General features: G+C 36.9%; 1 protein-coding gene across 9 annotated transcripts in view; it reads left to right on the forward strand.

Annotated features, from left to right (window-relative positions):
* The window catches only part of NBEA (neurobeachin), a 754,643-nt gene that overhangs the window by 682,124 nt on the left and 51,707 nt on the right, over positions 1 to 20,812 (forward strand). For all 9 annotated transcript variants that reach the window (XM_054446222.2, XM_063650755.1, XM_063650757.1 and 6 more), the window contains one exon: positions 6,789 to 6,941. In XM_054446222.2, coding sequence (XP_054302197.1) covers positions 6,789 to 6,941 — 153 coding nt within the window. The remainder of the gene's footprint in view (positions 1 to 6,788; positions 6,942 to 20,812) is intronic.

Genomic DNA, 20,812 nt, shown 5'->3' on the forward strand with positions numbered 1-20,812 from the left:
TGCCCTAAGAAGCCTTGCAGTATCACCTTGTCACATTCTATGTGTTGAAACAAGCCAGGCCTTATTCAGACACAGGGGAAATAGACTCCACCTCTTTATGGGAGAAGTAAACTGGAGATGCCAAAGGGCTTGCTCGTGGGATGGGAGGACTGTTATAGCCATCTATGAGAAAACTCTCTGAGTTACCAATTTAAAAAATACTTTAAGTACTAGTTTGGTTTGTACCATTCTCTACAGTCTGAGTGTGCATTTAGACATAAACCAAAATCTCATGAGCAAGCAATTTATAAAATACATCTGATTAGTTTAGGTAATATATGTTAGTCCATATATATGTCAACTTTAGATAACCATATTTAGAAAATATGATTAAGTGTAAAGTTTGAGCTCAAAGCTTGAGAATGGTCACCCCATAACATAGGTTCGAGTAGCCCTGAATATACACTCTGATTAGCAGCAATCATAAATGGGTTTTTAAGAAAAAAAGAGGAGGCAGGTCCTAAGTTGCTTACCAAGAATTTACATTAAAATAAGATAAGCCATTGGCTATGCATTGTTCTTTGTATCACCGATTTCAGGAACATGAAGATAATGGGTAAGGCAGCTGGTCAGAAACAAAATGCCTTTTTAAACAGTTGCTCCCCAGGCTTGGGTTGAGGAGGCAGCATGAGTGACTGAAGTCCCACATGCACGTCTCTCTGGACCTGATGAATTTTTGCATGCCTCACATAACTCAGACTGCTGTGAGCTATTTTTTTCCTCTTATTTGCTAAAAATACTTGCGTCATCTGAACTGTCTACATAGCTATTCATTGAAACACAAACATCCATAGTGACAGAACTTTTTTCCTGAATTACAGGATGCACTTTGGTACTGGGTAAACTCTAGTCTCAGAAGTAATATTTTTGATCTGTGCCCCTAAAAAAAATTGAGGCCAAATAGCTTCTAGAATATATTTTATATAAAGTTATGAAATGTATTGTTTTATAAACATTATTTCATTTATCCTCACATCTACCCTAAGAGTTCATTGCTGACATCACCACCATGTTACATATCAAGAAACTTTTTGTCAAAAGGTTAAGAAACCTGCCCAAGCTAGCAAGAAGTCTGGATTTGAACTCAGACCTATTTGATTCTGATGTACATAAGGTAGCATTTCCCTGGTAGAAGAAGGGACAATCCCAGTGCTGCTACCTGCCCAGCTTCCCCCTTTATCTTCAACTCACTGGTAGCCATGAGGTTCCTCTTCTTTAAGAAACACACTTTGAGCCGGATATGGTGGTTCATGCCTATAATCGCAGCACTTGGAAAGGCAGAGGTGGGCAGATCACTTGAGATCAAGAGTTCAAGACCAGCCTGGCCAACATGGTGAAACCCCGGCTCTACTAAAAATACAAAAATTAGTCAGTCGTCATGGCACACACCTGTAATCCCAGCTACTCGGGATGCTGAGGCTCAAGAATCTCTTGAACCTGGGAGGCAGAGGTTGTAGTGAGCCGAGATCGCACCGCTGCACTCCAGCCTGGGTGACAGAGCAAAACTGCATCTCAACAAAAAAAAAAAAAAGAAACACACTTTGAAAACCAGGCCCTGCAAAGTTTTTAATCAACATTTCAATGCCTGAAATTTAGGATATGGTAAACATAGTAATCTTGATTCATTTTTAATTTCACAAATATTTATGGATTACATATTATATGTTAGCACCATTCTTAGCAAGATAGACAAGGTCTCTACCTTTTGGGATTTCTATTGTGATGGGACATGCAAGCATACAACAATAAATAGAGAAAATAATCATTGCTATGCAGAAAATTAAAACAGAGTAACGTCATATAGAATGACTAGATGGTGGCCGGATGTGGTGGCTCACACCTGTAATCCCAGCCCTTTGGGAGGCTGAGGCAGGCAGATCACGAGGTCAAGAGTTCAAGACCAGCCTGGCCAATATGGTGAAACTCCATCTCTACTAAAAATACAAAAATTAGCCAGGTGTGGTGGCACACGCCTGTAGTCCCAGCTACTCGGGAGGCTGAGGCAGAAGAATCACTTGAACCTGGGAGGCGGAGGTTGCAATGAGCTGAGATCATGCCATTGCACTCCAGCCTGGACTCCAGCCTGGAACAAGACTCCATCGCAAAAAAAAAAAAGAAAAAAGAATGACTGGATTGTTACTTTAAAAGGCAGAATACAGAATATAGGAGCAGGAAACCTGGATTTAAAGTATCTGGGTTTGATTTTTGGCCTTACTACCAATTTGCAGTGCACCCATTAGCAAATTACCCACCCAATCTTTACCTCAGTGTTCATGTCTATAAAGTGGGAATAATAAGAACATCTACTTCACAAACTTTTTGTGAAGATTAAGAAAATATATCTAAAGCACTTAGAACAGTGCCAAGACATAGAGAGGTACCAAAATAAATGTTACCCGCTGGTTTAAAACAGAATGACCACAGTTAACATTTAAGTTGATTCCTGGCCTCGGAGCACAAATGTAGTAATTGTCATCTTCTTGCACATAACTAGTTGAATCTCAGAGATGAAATGCTCATATTCTTTGGTTTATATTTTTAAAATAACAAATCTATTCAATAATGGAATTGTGAATATAAATTATACTAATGTCTTGTTTTTAACATACTAACTTTAAATAAAAATTGCTATTTGAAACAAGATTGTAAAACAATAAAACTGAGACCAAAAAAAAATCTCCCCTCTGCTGCTTCAGCTACTTCTCCCTAGACTTCTTGTGATTTCACTTCCTCTACTATCCCCTTCACAAAACTCCAAACTATCCCCAACTCTGGACTTCAGGTTCGGAGAGCTTTAGTCACTGATAGCTCTGGTGTTTGAAACCTCTAGGGGGCTGCAAATAAGCTGTGCTTCAGAAGTTTCTTTCTATCTGTGTTTAAAACATGTCTGTTTAGTGATTGTTTCCATTATGAGATATCTGGGAGAGTTTCTTTGTCCCTTCAGACATCAAGCCCATAACAGCTTACATCTACTTCTTAGTTAATGCCCTAATTTATGACCACATTTTGGGTGGCCTGATAAGAATGGAGCCAAAAAAACCATCCTTACTTAGAAGGGTATCCTGAAGGCCCTGGTAACACTACTTCTTTCTATGACTAGCCCCAGTTAGGGCCTCCTTGAATGATCCTACTGGAGTATTCTTCCTCCTGCCCTTCTAAAGAACCATCAAGACAGATCTTTCTAGGCCTTCCTTGTTCTTTGGTGGAGGCCAGCTGTTAGTGCCCTTCTTTCTAGACTGCCTAAATGAAAATGGAATTAGTCTTCTGCCTCTTCTGCAGTTTGAGAACAATTCTGATGGCAACTTTAAAAATCAACTTTTTCTATATTTAAATTGAGCTATTTTATACTTTTGAGCCTTTTAAATGTAACTTGAATAAGCAAGATAACATTTTTTAAGCAGAAAAGTTTCCCCTTAAAAGGCAGATTTCATGTCAGCGTTTATATCCTTTTCCTTTTATTTAATAAAGTTCTTCATTCACTCTTTCCCCATCTTGAGTCATTTTTCCGACCATCTGCATATTCCCCAGAAGATTTCTAGTCTTATTAAAATAACTTCATCCAGTATCTTTAATAGTTTAATATTAAATGAGCACAGGCTGCATGCAAAGTATAGCACCGAGAGCTACGAAGGATCCAACAAAATATAAACCTCACAAAATAGGCCCAAAACTTTGCGTTTGCCCAGATTTTATTCATACTAAAATTGCATTTTCCCAAATTTTATTCACATTAATAAATATGACATCCTATGTTTCTTGCGCCTTTGTGAATCTAATTTAATGACTTTCAGTGAAATTGTATTGTAGTGGTAAGTAGGTTAATAATGACCACATATTTTATACAAGAAAGAATGGGAAATAATATATGAAAAACATTATAGAGTGCCAAGATGGTATAAGATAAATTAAGACTATTTGAGTTGTTTAAATAAAACTAAATATATTTTGCTATATACATATAGATATATATGTTCCTCTCTGCCCTCAAGGAAGCTTCTATAGCCTCGTTATAGAGATAGGACATGAGCACAAATAACTGATGAAAGGCAGTAAGGGAAACACCAGATTTATGTGAGTCTAGTACATATAAATCACACTCCCAACCAAGCAGCTGCACAAGCTTACGTTCCTTCCCACTTTGGACCCTTTAGGGTGTTATTGCTATTGTGTCACATGAAGACCAGGTCATATGCAAATAGCAATAGTCTTTGCCTTCTCTGCACCTTTTACTAATTCCTCATGTTTTCCCAAAGAGTGAGAGTAAGAGCAGAAGAAACTGTATATTTTACATTAATACATTGAAGTCATAAGATAATAATATGCATTTCTGATTGGGTGCCAATACATGAGAACAGCAGTGATTCTTTACTTCTACTCTCCTGTCAGCGATCATACCAAACTGCTCCTTCCGTGACAGATAAACACTGTCATGTTTGCCCAGCCTGGAAATCAAACTCATGATAGTCATTGCTGATAGAATAGTCACTGCTGAAGCACCCTTTAGGCTGTCTTATCCTTCAATTAAACTGTATGATTTTTGGCAAATAAACGTGTTTTCTACCGTATGGTTTTTCTTTCAGCCTCTTCTCCATTTCCCCATTCATATTGGAGTCATTGAAAAATTATATTAATTTGTATTAATTCCACTAGAATTCTCTTTTCCTTTTTCGTTGTGGCCTTGAGGTCTTGTGCAGTTTATTGTTGATACACATTTGGCCCTTAGTGTGAGTCATCTAATTCCCTCTCTTTAGCGCTGTTGTAGATTTCCCCTCTTTGGTAAAGTTCCACAGTAGGGCCCCTTTCTCTCCACACTTAGCAGTTGCCCTTCTCTCTTTCTCCTCCCTACACATGCATATACACCACATCTCCCATTCTCCAATCTCTCCTTTACTTTGTCACCCAGTGTCTTGCTATAAAACAAATCTGTGTTAAAAACTCTTTTTTAAAATTTCTAAACCAATAAGACAAAATCCGAACAGCGTATCCTTCATAAAACTTTTCTCATCCATCTGGCCTCATATACCTCCCACCGTCTCCTCCCTCCCTTGTCTTGATCTACCCACAATATACCCTATTCTCCTCTTGTGCTCAGTTTCCCACCACTCCATATAATTCCCTGAGGGTGCCCGGCCCCCTCTTCTGGTTTTCATCTTAGCCATGCTCCCCAACTCCAATGTCCCATCTCCATTGAAGTCTCTCCTGACTTGCCCAGAATCCCCTGCTCTTTCCTCCCTGCTCCCTTCTTCCACAGCTGCTATTGTGTATTATAACCATCTGGTTCTACATCTGCCCCATAGGCCAGACTGTGAATTACTTGACAGTAAGGCCGTGTCTTGTTCATTTTTTGTTTCCTGAGTACATATCACAGTTTCTGGTACTAAAAACCTTTACTATATGCAGAAGTAAATGTCAGAGAAATATGTAAAGGATTTTAGAAATATTTCTATTTAAATAGAAGAAAACTGAGATTCTTAAAAAGCAAAGCTCCATTTATCCAGAAAAATCATTTATATGGACCCGTTGATGCACCCATAACGCTGGAGAAAATGAACATTTATATTTTTCTTATGGCTCACAGTGATCATCATAAGAGTAATGGTCAGTTTCACACAGAGCATTACTAAAATGAACGCCCACTTAAAACAGATATATCAGTTTTAGTGGGAGAACTCGTGAAGAGAAAGATTTTATATATGCTTTTTCTAGAAAGTTAGGGATGCAGTTTATTTGAAGACCTCAGTATGTGGTGGTTTTAATTTTTTCTATGCATTCCTAGAAAAGACTGCAGTGAGATTTAAATTTCAGATGCTATGCCATCAATGTTGATCATATTACACAAATAAATGTGTAGCCTCACAACCCTATCTTGATATTTGAAAAAAGATGATCAGGATGGTACACATAAAAACTACAATAGTTTGTTTTAATTTTCTCCCAATTACTTTTTAAAAAACAACAAAAACTTTCAGGGTATTAAAATCAGTTCATTTCTATATCAGATTTATTCTAAAGTAACAGAAACCTCAAATTAGACACTGTACATCACACACAAGTTCTCTTTGAATCCAGTTGTTTATGCTACACTTACATACAAGTAACACAAGTTGTCTTTGCATCCAGTTTATTGAAAACCTGTCATTTCTATGGCATGCATTAAATATTTAAAACTGTTTATCATATTGGGTATCATCTCTTTTATTGTGTTCAGTGATTGATATAAAAATAATTTACTTTATCAAGTCAAAAAAACTATGAATCTCTTTATAAAAGTCACATATTGTAATTGTCAGTATAGTTAAAAAGAAAAGTAGAAAATATGTGATCTATTACAAATACTGGCAATTAGTTTTTAATTTGGATAATTCATAAATTTTCAGATGAAGATTTTATACAACATAGACTTGTTTATATAGCTTTACATATTTGTTTTCTAATGCTATTGTGAACTGTTGTTAATTTGTATACCCATTTCTCTTCATTAATTTATGGGAGGATAAGATTGAAAATAGGTAACATTTTAAAATATCTATCATAAACATAAATTTTCAAGTGAATTTTTCACAAGAAATGCTTCATCTTCTCAGATCTTTAAATAAAATTAAATGAAGAATAGAATAGAATTAATTCATAAAATATTGGTTTTAAGAAATTATTTTATTCCATTTATAGTTAATAAGTTATAAGTTAATAGTTTTATTCAACTGATTTTTATAAAGTGGCTTAATATGCTTCATTTTTATTCCCGATAGGAACTAATTCCAGAGTTCTACTACCTACCAGAGATGTTTGTCAACAGTAATGGATATAATCTTGGAGTCAGAGAAGATGAAGTAGTGGTAAATGATGTTGATCTTCCCCCTTGGGCAAAAAAACCCGAAGACTTTGTGCGGATCAACAGGATGGTAAGAGAGATTTTGCTTTTGCTTGGGCAGTCATCAGGGAGTTAACATATTCTGTAGTTTTGTTTTGTCCTGTTCTTTACTATAATATTACCAATTGCCACTTAACATCTATAAATACAAGCTTAAAATTTTAAGTGAAAAAGAAAACATTTTACTGTTGTCTTGACAGCATTCCTTATTGTAGAGTGGATTTTCCTTTCATGAGGACTAATAAAGCAATGGTAATTCAGTTATGTTTGCTCCCTTAGGAGAAGGCAATCAGATGAGCATCTGTTGACTAATATAATGTATTCTAAAGTGCTTAAAATAAATGCCTATTTCTTAGTTTTGCCTACTGACTAAATCTGAACACTTTTTTCACTTATAAAAACAGAACAGAACAGAACAAAAAAATTTATTCTGTTTTTCAGAACAGAAAAAAATTTATTTAGAACATATTTATATGTGGGATATTTATGCTGTGAAACGTACCTTATGGTATAAACATTCTGAAATAGAAAACATCTTTTTTTGTTTTGTTTTAGAGACAATGTTTCACTCTGTTGCCCAGGCTGGAGTGAAGTGGTGCAATCATAGCTCACTGAAGCCTCAAACTCCTGGGCTCAAGCAGTCCTCCCACCTCAGCCTCTTGAGTAGCTGGGGTTATAGGCAAATGCCACCATGCCAAGTTAATTTTTAAAAAAGATTTTTTTTGGTAAGATAGGATCTCACTATGTTGCACACACTGATCTTGAACTCCGGGGATCAAGAAATCCTCCTACCTAGGCCTCCCAGAAGAAAACATCATTATTTTAAGCTATATTACAGATATCTGGGTGTTTAAATGAGAAATGTATAAATAGAATGTTCACATATGGGAATTTGATGGGTTTTAATACATTTTACACATATTTAAGGAGATTTTAATCCCAACATGGTTATAGTACATGACAATAAACCACTTTACAAAACAGCCTCTCTAGCGTGCTATTGAATTACATCAATAAAACCAATGACGCCAAATGTATTTTTAACTCTGTTTCATTCACTCCCAAGTTTTTCCAACTGTCTGATAAATATATTTTATTTTGCTTTTACAGCTTATTTATTTGAATCAGAATTCAAATAAGGTCCACACATTGTGAGGGAATTCACATATTCCTTAATCCTCTTTTTTTAAAGAGCTTAATTGAAATATAATTCATATCCTGTGCAAATTGTTCATCATTTAAAGTAAAAAAAAAGTATATTAGTCCATTCACAAAGTTGTGCAACCATCACCACAATCAATTTAAGAGCATTTTTATCACCTCATAGAGAACCCCATACCTTTTAGCATCTTCCCCGATTTTTCCTGATTTCCCCATTCCCCCCAGCTAGCCCAAGGCAAACACAAATCTACTTTATATCTCCATAGATTTGACTATTCTAGACATTTCATGTAAACAGAATCATAAAATATGGGGTTCTCCTCCCCTCCTCTCGATTTTCTGTCACTTTTCTTTTGGACTTTACTGTCAGTCACACATTTTCTTCTATTTTGGAGCTATATGTTCTGTCTCTAAGAAATATTTTACTTTTAATGTACTTTATTTTAGAAAGTTGCTGATGTAATATACCTATGCTTAAAAGCATCATCTAGATAATCTGCAATGTGTTCTCCCCCCTTTTTTTAAAGAAAATTTCATGTTTTGCATAAGTCTTATTGCCAATCTCTCTCACTTCTCAATCTGTTAAATTGGCACTTTCAGATATATGCAGTTATTTCATACTATTCCCTTGAACAATAGCTTATTTCTTCAATTTATATTTTTAATGTGAATGACTTATATTTCAGTAACATATACTTCTGAAAATTTCTGTTTCTTTTTAGAATTGGTATTTCATCACCACATTATTCTCACATACTTAAATGTTATCTATAAATATCAGTGTAAGGATACCAGCGCTACAAATGCAACCCTAAAGGCTCATTGTATATCAATATCTCTCAGTCACATCATTCCATTGTAGCTCCAGAGCTCAGAGCCCTGCTTGGCACATACTAGTTGTTCAGTAAATATTTCTGAGTGAATGAATGAATTAATGAATTATAGAGGTGTAGTAATCTCATTGCTGTTAGCATATAGTCTATTAAGTCCAAACTAGTCAAACTGAATGAATCCTTCACTCAGGCAAGCAAAGTAGCCAATAGTTGTTGGACCAATGCTTTTGTTGATCATGCTGTTGAACAGAATTCTCATATGGGTGCTGATAATAAGTGCCTCTTACCTGTCAGGCATTAAGCAAGGCACTTGATTTTTTTTAACATTTATTTTACAGATAAGAAATATGAATGCCAGACATGTTTCATAATTATCCATGGCAGAGCACAGATTCAAGTACAGGAAAGTTTTAACTCCTAAGGTATACTCTTTCCAGTATGCCAGCTACCTCTGATATTATCTCTTCTTTGTGAAATTCTTTGAGATTATTGGCTCTCTACTTTTAGGTTTATAATTGTCGATCGAGACCTTATTTATTTCCTTTAACTTCGTGGATATGGTTAATGCAGATCATTCACAGATAAAGACTGCAAGTATACTAAGCTTAAATATGCATTAAAGAAAAATAGAGTAGTTATCTTTATTATCCACTGGACATTTCTCATTTATTAATTTGCTAATGTTTACTGATAATGTACCAGGAAATGTATATGATATTTTTTAGACTTCTAAACATGCAGTAATGCAGACTGGATGAGCAGGAGGCCACTGTTGTTTCCCAGTCCCAGGACTAGGCCACATTTCCTGCTAGAAGAGTACTATTTTCAGTGGTACCCATCCCATTCAGTGTACAGATAACTTTAGGAAAGGGATTTGCCTTCTTAATAAAAGACTAAAAGTTCGAGAAGAAAGTTTTAGGATGAGCGAAGATCTACTATGATACAGGGAAAGGACGTATGTTTTTAAAAATTGGGGAAATGGGCTCTTATGTATACGATCTAAACCATCTTGTCTTAAGTTTCTAGTAGAGGCCTAAATTAACAAAATTGTGTTGTGAAAAGCATAGGGCATTTGGTGTTAGCATTTTTGGAAGCAGTTATCTAAGATCAGTTTCTCATTATAGTTATTTAAGGAGAGACTTTTCTGTATTGAAAAGAAGCCATTAGAGAGATAGTATGATGTCTCCTTTCAGTTTTTGCAACAACTCCCTTATCTTGCGTTACCAATAGCAAATTTCAGTGAGAACAGGAGTAACTAAGTATTTTAACTAGTACTCAATTATAATACACATAAATACTTCTCCAGATAGAGAAAGCCTGCGCAGAATGCTGTTTGGAAATAGGAACACAGCTAGTCAGTGGTCTTGGTGAGAAGCTGCCTGCTCTGTAAATGAGCCGAAGTCATAACAAAGATAGGTGGAAGTAAAGGTCCTCCGTGATATCTCTTCTTAGGAGTACGTCTGCACTGATGCTTCCCAATGCAGACGTAGGAAACAGTGGACTGAGTGATTGGTGAAATGCCTCCAGATTCATCTGCTGAAAAATAATTTGTTTGCTATAGAAATTGGTCCCCACAGTTTTTCCTCCTTTTTATTGTCCTCTCTGCTCATAGCTCACGCTGTCTTCTTAGCTGTTCTGCTGTGTTCATTGCTTTACCTGATTAATAGACATGGCAAAACGGGCTTTAAAGATAAATTGGTGAAACCTTGTCCCTACAAAAAATACAAAAATTAGCCAGGTGTGGTGGCACAGTGTCTGTAATTCCAGATACTCAGGAGGCTGAGGTGGGAGGATCGTCTGAGCCTAGGAGGTCGAAGCTGCAATGAGCCGAGATTGCGCCACTGCACTCCAGCCGAGATTGCACCACTGCACTCCACCAGAGCAAGACCCTCTCTCAAAAAAATAAAATAAAATAAAGATAAATTGGCATTCAACAAATGGTGCTGGAAAAATTGGTGCTAGAAGAGTTGGATATCTATATCCAAGAAAAGGAAGGGGAAGGTTTCAGTCCTTATTCACACCATATAAAAAAATTAACTCAAAATAGATCATGGACCTAAGTTTAAAACCTAAAACTATAAAACATCTAAAAGAAACATATAGGAGGAAATCTTTGTGACCTTATGTTAGCGAAGATGTTTTAGGTATGACAACAAAAGCACAACCCATAAAAGAAAACATTAATACACTGGACTTTATTAAAACTTAGCTTGTTTCAACACTACTGCAAGAAAATTAAAAGACAAGCCACAGGCTGAGAAAAAATATTTCAAAACACATCTAATAAAGGACTAGGATCTAAAATATATAAAGAGCACTCAAAAATCAGTAAAAATAAAACAATATTTAGATAATTAATTTTTTTAAAGGAGGGGCAAAAGAATTCTTCAGCAAAGAAAATATATAGATGGCAAATAAACACATGAAAAGATGCCTCATATCAAAAATTAGTCCACAAATTAAAATTAATCAAATTGAAACCACAGTAAGCTACCATTACACATTAGAATGACTTTAAAAATTAAAAGGGGGAAAAAAAAACCTCTGATGTTCCAAGCCCTGGTAGAGATGCACAATAGCTGAAATTCACATATCCTGCTGGTACAAAACAGTTTGGTAGTTTCTTATAAACACACACCAACCATATAACCCAGCAACCCTGCTCCTTGGTTTTAGCCCCCCAAAAATGAAAACTTATATTCATACAAGTACATCAGTGTTTATAATGGCTTTATTTGCTTTCATCAAAAGCTGGAAACTACCCAAATATTTCTCACCTGGTAAATGGATAAACAAACTAAAATAAACTATAGTAACTCCATATTACGAAGTACTAGTTAGCCGTAAAAAAGAACCAAGCACTGATACATGTCACAAAATCACTTTCTTGTTGTCGCTTAGATGATGCTAAACATTTTTAACGGCTTTATTAAAATATAAGTTATATATCATAAAATTCACTTGTTTTCAGTGTACAATTTAATGATGTTTAGTAAATTTTAACAGTTATATGACCATCACCACAGTCTAATCTTAGAATATTTTCACCACCCCAGAAAGATCCCCTGCCCACCTCCAGCCCAAGGCAACTGCTAATCAACTTTTTATCTCCAAAGGTTTGCCTTTTCTGTGTTATTTCTTATAAAAGGAATTATACAATATGTGGTCTTTGAGTTTTACTTCTTTGAGTAGTTTTTGAGATTCACCCATGTTGTAGCATGTATTGGTATTTTGCCCAACTTTTTACATAATAGTACCACATTGTGTGGAATATCGCATTTTGTTCGCCCATTCATCAGCTGATGAACATTTGATTTGTTTCTACTTTTTGGCAATTTTGAGTAATGCTGCTATGAACAGTCATATACAAGTTTCTATGTGAACATACATTTTTTTTTATTTGGGGTGTAGACCTAGGAGTAGAATTGCTGGGTCATGTGGTAAATTTATGTTTAACTTTTTAAGAAACTGCCCAGCTGTTTCTCAAAATGACTTTGCATTCCCCAGGAATGTATGACAGTTCCAGTTCCTCCATATCCTCACTCCCACTTGTTATTACATGTTTTTTTTTAATTACAGCCATTCTAGTGAATGTGAGGTAATATCTCATTAAATTTTTTTTTTTTTTTTTTGAGACGGAGTCTCACTCTGTCGCACAGGCTGGAGTGCAGTGGCGCTATCTCGGCTCACTGCAAGCTCCGCCTCCCGGGTTCACGCCATTCTCCTGCCACAGCCTCCTGAGTAGCTGGGACTACAGGCGCCCGCCACCACGCCCAGCTAATTTTTTGTATTTTTAGTAGAGACAGGGTTTCACCGTGTCAGCCAGAGTGGTCTCGATCTCCTGACCTCGTGATCTGCCCGCCTCGGCCTCCCAAAGTGCTGGGATTACAGGCGTGAGCCACCGCGCCCGGCCTACAATTTTAATATATATTCCCTAGTGACTAATGATACTGAGTATCTCTTCGTGTATTTATTGAATGCTAAAACATTTTTAGATTTATTTTAATAAAACATTTAGTGATTCATTATAGACACAGAATTTGTGTTTTTCATAGTCAAAGAGGTTTGTATGCCCCCAGAATTAATAATTTTATTACTGATGTGCCTAAATGAAATAGAAAAGTCAGTCTTGCTTTTAAAGACAAATCCCCTAGACAGTATTATACCCCAAATTTTTTGAATGTAGGAAAAGCTAATAATTATTATTGATGAGAAACCATTAAATAATTAGTGTTCGTATAAGCTAAACAAGCAAGACCTACCTATATGTGCAGAAAATGCTACATTCAACTAGTGTGTTGGGTGGTAATGCAATCCAACTAAATAAACTTTCCAGATGAATGAAGTTTCTAGATTTTCCTAAGTGAGAACTTTTTTGAAGCATTATGGTTATCTTTTAAGTTTTATTTTATTTTTAATTGACAATTAATGACTGTTTATATTTATGGGGCATACTGTGATGTTTTGATATATGTATACAAGTCAGAATAGTTAGCATATCCATCACCTCAAATATTTATCATTGCTTTGTGGTAAGAACAGTTAAAATCCTCTCTTTTATATATATATATGTGTGTGTGTGTGTGTGTGTGTGTGTATATATATATATATATAAAATTAACTGCAGTCACTTTGCTGTGCAATAGAATACCAGAGTTTATTCCTCCTAACTGTAACTGCACCCATTGACCAACGTTTCCCCTTTCCTTATCGATATCTCCCATCAGCCTCTGGTAACTACCATTCTACTCTCTACTTCTATGAGTTTGACTTTTTTAGATTCCATACGTAAGTGAGATCATATATTATTTGTGTCTGTGCCTGGCCTATTTTATTTAACATAATATCCTCCAGGTTCATCCATGTTGCCACAAATGACAGAATTTCCTGTTGTTTTTTAAAGCTGAATATTATTTCATTGTTTATATATACCGTATTTTTAAAATACATTCATTCGTTGGTAGACACTTAGGTTGCTTCCATATCCTGGCTATTATGAATAATGCTGCAGGGAACATGGGAATGCAAATAACCCTTTAGCATATTGATTTCAGTTCCTTTGGGTAAATACCTAGTGGGATGGCTGGATTATATGGTAATTCTATTTTTAGTTGTTTTTGTTTGTTTGTTTGTTTGTTTTGAGACAGGGTCTCACTCTTGCCCAGACTGAAGTGCAGTGGCGCAATCGGTGACCACTGCAGCCTTGAACTCCTGGGCTCAAGTGATCCTCCCACCTCAGCCTCCCAAGTAGCTGGGACCACAGGTGCATGCCACCACACCCAGCTAATTTTTAAATTTGTTATAGAGATGGAAGAGTCTTGAACTCTTGGGCTCAAGTAATCCTCCCACCTCAGCCTCCCAAAATTCTGGGATTACAGGCCTATTACAGCCACCAACCCAGGCTTATTTTTAGTTTTTTGAGGAATCTCCAAATTGTTTTCCAAAATGGCTTTACTAATTTATGCCACTACTAACAGTGTAGTTGTTCCCCTTTTCTCCACATCTTTGCCAACACTTATCTTTCATCTTTTTTATAATAGCCAATCTAACAGGTATAAGGTGATATCTCACTGTGGCTTTAACTTGCATTTTTCTGATGATTAGAGATGTTGAACATTTTCTCATATGTCCATTGGCCATTTGTATGTCTTCTTTTGAGAAATGTTTATTTAAATCCTTTGCCCATTTTTAATAGGATTATTTGTTTCCTTGTTGTTGAGTAGTTTTGGTTCCTTGCATTATGGTTATCTTTCTAAAATTTATTACTACTTTGTTCCCTGCCCTTTTATACAAAGGATGATACTTAATTTTTTACTTAAAAAAGTCGAGTTTATCATCCTGAGTACCCATTGTTATTCCATGAAGTGATATAATTCCATATCTATTATTTTCTACTTTCTTCTTCAGGTTCTCAGCTATCAGCACAATTCCCTTTAATAGCCCTCAGCCATACCGATGAAAATTGGTTGTTTACAATCTCTTCTAGACTACAAAACCAGATAATTCATTGTATCAAGCCCTTATTATAAGGCTTAAGAATCAGTCAAGTGCTCAGTGAGGCCCTAGAGGAAATGTGAATTTTGTAGCTCTGATAGGGAGTGACTTTAGCCTCTACCTCAAGTTTCACTGGCCACTGCTGATTTGGAAGTTGTGTATCAAAAGATGAAGTGACAAAATCGTCCTTAGTAAATTAATGTAACTACAGGCAGCACCAGGTTAACACTTCTTCAAACAGCTATCTGGCTGGCCTAAGGCACTCTTCTCCCCTAGTGTAGCTGCTTGCATTTCTTTCTCCTCTTTCCTCATTCCAAGACTTAACTGCTGACAACTGCTGCAAATCAGAATGGATACCTTAATCTTAGCCACCTTACCCCATACCCTAGTGATAGTCCTGAGTCATCCTGATATGAAGCTTGACCAGGATATCATAATGGCAATGATAGTGCTTGTAGCATATGCCATTTGAGTTTGTATTCTGTGCCAGATACTGTGCTAGAACTTCAGGTGCATCATTGTTTTAATCCTTAAAAAATCACTTTCAGAGTCCAAGGCAGATCGATCGCTTGAGACCAGGAGTTCAAGGACCACCCTGGGCAACATGGTGAAACCCCATCTCTACTAAAAAATACAAAAAACAAACAAAAAAAATTAACAAGGCATGGTGGTACATAGTCCCAGTTACTCAGGAGGCTGAGTGAGAGAATCACTTGAGCCCAGGTGGAGAGTGAGCCAACATCACACCATTGTACTCCAGCCTAGGTGACAGAATAAGACCCTGTCTCAAAAAAAAAAAAATTAGCTGAGGAGGTATTAACCTGAAACTCATTGAGGTAAAAATATATATATATATTTTTTTGAGACAGAGTCTCACTCTGTTGCCCTGGCTGGAGTGCAGTGGCACGATCTCAGCTCACTGCAACCTCCGCCTCCTGGGTTCAAGTGATTCTCCTGCCTCAGCCTTCTGAGTAGCTGGGATTATAGGCGTGCACCACCACGCCCAGCTAATTTTTTGTGTTTTTAATAGAGACAGGGCCTCACCATGTTGGCCAGCCTGGTCTTGAACTCCTGACCTCAGGTGATCCGCCTGCCTCAGCCTCCAAAAGTGCTGGGATTACAGGCCTGAGCCACCGTGCTCGGCCCCATTGAGGTAAATTTACATGCCAAATACCACCACCTTATCAAGGTGTCAGTGTTCTTATTCACAGTCTCCAGGATAGGTAAGTGGTGGTGGTAAGAGGAGCTGTGGAGGAGAGGAGAAAGGAGAAGAGAAGAAAATCCGAAGCCAGCTCCACAGGGTGAGCAGAAGATGGGAAGAGATGAGAATTCAACCTGGTCCAGCCCCAGCAGCTTTTAGGACCTGACTGTCTATGGTCCCTGTTTCTATGTCTTTTACCCTCCACCCTCACCCATAAGGCTTCCTTTCACGGCCACGAAACCCTCAACTTACAGCTGAGGAAGTACCAGCTCCCTCTGCCCATCTGGTATGAGAGGAAATGTGTCCTCCTTCAATTCTACAAATGGAAGAAATGATATTCATTTACATTCTAAGCTTTGTAGTCATGGGATTTTAGAGCTGGAATATACCTTTATTTGAATGAGGAGACTGAGGCCTAGGAAGGCAAAGTGGTTCATGGAAAGTCTGAACCCAAGTGCTTTTCTAACTAACCATGCTTTGTGTCACAAGTTGGAACTCTGAATGTAGTGTCCCCTAGTTCCGTCTTAAAGTCTGTAAAATTCCACCTGTATTTTGAATTAAATTTAATTTATAGATTGACTTGCAAACAAAACCATAGTAGAATAATACTCTTTCGACTGCAATATATATTCCAATCACCAAATTATAAAGAAACTTGGGAATATCCTGTTTGTTATTTGCAAACTGTCTGTATCTGTGCTTGGATGGCCTCCAAACACCTAATTGTGACCCAGACTTAAAATTCAGTTTTCATCAGTGACACTCTGGTCTATCTCAGTATACATGTGATCAATACACAGGTTTTCTTTTAAAAAGTCTCTTTAAAAAAACAGATGGTTTCATGTCATTTGGGTTTTAGAGAATTAACAGATTATTCATTGAAAGGAATAGCCTGAAAAAATGGTATAATACTATAAAGACAATTTAAACTCTGAAGTAGGTTTTCCCTCTTACTGTAAGAGAGAATAAAACACATGAATACAAATTCTGAGTAACAATTTTTAAAATTTATAATTGCTCAGAGTACTTATATTGCACATAAATGAAATATAACAAATAATTTACTCCTGATACTAACATGACCAGTTTAAGAACTGACTTCTGTTTATATATACTTCTTACCTGTTATAACTTGTCTTTTTAACATCTAAAGTGCTGATAAGCAGACTTTATTCAAAGTGTGCTTCTTCAAAATAAGCCTCACTGTGTAGCATCCCTGTAAATACATATTAATCCAGCCAGCTGTGTGCAATGCACTAGGAACTGTAAGGATTCATATGTAATTCAGTGAAGCCACTGTTCCTCAAATATTTACTCTCGCAGATTCAAAAGAATTAAGTTTTACAACTAATATATGAAAGATACATATTGTGCATCTCTGGAAATATAAAACATTCTCAGAAATGAATAGTCCATTTTAATTGTAAGTAGTAAGTTCCAACTTGTGTGCATGAAGGAATGAAAGAAGCAAGGCACTGCGGTTTCCCTATGTTCTAAACCAAATTCCTGTTATTTCATCATAGGAATTAATGAATCTGGTAAGACTTGTGAACTGAACCTTTATTCCATGGAGCAAAAGGCTTTGTACAAAAGTCTGCATATTCAGGATAATTAAGCTGCCCCAGTCTTTGTTCTCTGCATCACCTGGAAGCAGTGCCGGGTGAAATGGATCACGTGTAGGACTGCCTCACTTGAAAAGTGCTTATTGTTTCTGTGTTGTGCTTCTGGGTTTTCCTTGAAGGAAGCCTACAGAATGGAAAGGGAAAGCTACCTTGTGTATCAACAAAAAGCTGTATCCGTAACACCTATAGCAGCCATTCTTAGTTGCTTCAGAATTAGAGCTAAAGGACAAGCCCACACTGCTGCCTCTGAGAACTGTCTTAAGCATCAATGCTATGCAAAGACATCTCGTGAAATGTGGCTGCGTGACTCTGCAGCTGCTCCTCTCTCAGTGTCTCCTGTGCTGCTTCAACCTGAAGTTTTCCTTCATAGCACCTTTTTCATAGTTTCTGTTGCTCCAATGCCTGGTCGGTTTTCTCATCCTACTACTAGGAAATGATCATACTGATCTCTTGCAGAAATAATGTCAGATATCTGTGTTAAAACTAAAAAGTTTAACCAGTTATCTACATATGTTCATACTTGCTGAAGGAATGTTTATTTGTTGAGTATTTATGTAATATACAAAGTCTAGGCACTAATATAAAATATCAAGTATTTAAATTTTCCATAAATTCCTTGAATATAGGCTTTATTTTTTATGTTGTTTTGTAACTTTAAAAGTTTCTAACTTTATATTGGCTGGGTAATTCATACAGGATTTAGTTCTTATGAAATAGGTTTAGAGAAAAAGTGCTCTAGTACATTTATAATTTTGACTAGGATTATCTTCAGTTATTTGAAAGAGTTCTTTGTAATGAGCCTAAAGTATAAAATGAAAATGTCATATATTCCAAAGAAATGACATTCACAGTGGTAAAAAAAAAACCTCCATTTCCTTGTATGGATTAGTATTCTGTATCTATGAGTATTCCCTCCTTCTTCTTTCAAACTGTCATTAAGAAATTCAAGGCAAAGATGACAAAATATTATAAAAAGTGATATCATTGATGATTAAATGCCCAGCTTTATTACTGCATGCCAGCAATTGAACAGCAGGTATTTGATGCATTTGTAGCAGACTTTACATGTCTACAACCTAATTTCATTTTTTAATTTTTTTAAAAATGAAGCAGTACTTTGTTGTTTAAGTTATGGACAATAACATGTATGTAATTGGTTAGAGTTGTTTGTTTTGTAAATACAGTGCCAAGAATTGTGTTTCACTGAAGAGCTGTGAAATACAAAATTTACTCTCACTAGAAAATCTGGAAAAGTAATGCAGACACATTTAGTAGACATTTCAATGCATTCTAAGGTCATGAAGTTTATACGTCAAGAGTTGGTTTAATTTATCCACACGAAGCTAGGCTTATTAGACTGACTTACTCGTGAAACATTAATAAAGCATTGTGTTTAGTTCTAACCTGATTATAATCTGACCTTTTGACAAAGGACAGAAGTAGAAAGTATCTCTGATAACATTACCCTGATGCTGGGTTCATCCATCATAATCTACCCTTTTAAAAATTTGTTTTAGAAAAAGGCCCTTTCACGGATGTGCATTGATAATCTCATCTAGCCCTCAGCCCAGCAGATTCCTGGTGCTGCTGGGCCAAGTACAGGCTGTCTGCAGTCAGCAGAGCACGCACAGCAACTGAGGCAGGGCAAGCCAAGCTCCAGTGTGGCTCTGCTCGTATTGTATTATAACCTTTACAGAATGTCCATATTTCAAAGAAAATGTTTCCTGTTTAAGCTGGGTTTTTTTTTAAGTAGATTATACCCCAAATGCAAATGTAAAAATTTGCATTTGGGGTATAATCTACTTTTTAAAAAACCCAGCTTAAAAAAGAATTTTAAGCAAATAACATAAGAATTTTTGGAAATCTTATGTAGGAATTCAAAATATCAAGATAGACAACTTGTGTTTGAGTGCCATCTCTGGAACACCTGTTAGCCATGTGTTGTGCTGAACCCCTATTAACTTCAACAGGGATGGCACCAGGTTCTAGAGGCCAAAGAAGAGACCCAGAGCCAGCGAGCATGACGTAGAGTTTCTCTGGGGACTTACCTATCAGGGAAAGTCCAGTGGTAGCAGGCTGGACAGGAGACCCATATGGCTCAGTGGCAGCAGACTGGACAGAAGAACTGCAACCACTTGCAAAAAACCTGCTGTTTATATCACATTTTTATTTAACACTCCCCCACCCAACCACAACAACCTCTATCTGGCAACCTTCATTTAACCCAAAACAAAGGGCCTTGATTCCCATTATGGCCTGAGTTCCAAGAGATGGGCCAGAGGGGGCTCAGATATTCTTCACAGGTAAGGAATGGATCTCCAGGTTGGCCACCCCAATTCCCTAGCTTGAGACTGTCAACTGCATATTCAGGTGTGTCTGCCATACAGGGTCATTCTCAAGGTTTGTTCAAGTCATCACTGTCAGGTGCAGCTTACCACACACCACAACACTTGGAAGTAAGACACCCTATTATCTCTTGGAACTGCAGTGTCCTCCTTATTTCTCAAATTGAGGACTTGTTCATTCCATAAGTCTTTACTGAGAGCTAGTTAGGAGCAAGGCATTATGGAAAATACATAGAATGGCCGTGGATCCTACTCTAAGTGAAGCTAGAGTAGAGAAATTCCTTCGTTCATTCCGTAGTTATGAAGGGGCTATCATGCACTTCATCCTGCTCTGGACTCTGGGAACACAAGGATGAGCAACTCAGTGAGTGGCTTCAGAAGGTGCACTCTAGTTAGGGACACAGACAAATAAACAAACAGTCCCAGTAAACACTGATAGTGTTTATTCAACAGATACCTGTTGAGTGTTCCGGGTGATGTTTTATGTGTTTGCAAGGATCCCTGCCATCCTGGAGCTCACTTTTGATCAAAGGAAGACAGGCCATAGACAGTTTTTAAAAGTGAAATATCTAGTATCTTAGAAGGTGATCGGTGGTAGAAAATAACACTGCAAGAAAAGGGGACCAAGAGTACCTGCAGGGGAGAGAGGTCAGGACAGCCTCCCTATGAAGGGAGATTAGAGGTAGGCCTGGAGGAGCAGAGGGAGGGAGCCAAGTGACTCTCTTGGGGAAAGAGCATTGTGGGCA

This window comes from Pongo pygmaeus, chromosome 14 (assembly GCF_028885625.2).
Source record: "Pongo pygmaeus isolate AG05252 chromosome 14, NHGRI_mPonPyg2-v2.0_pri, whole genome shotgun sequence".
Classification (NCBI taxonomy): Eukaryota; Metazoa; Chordata; class Mammalia; order Primates; family Hominidae; genus Pongo; species Pongo pygmaeus.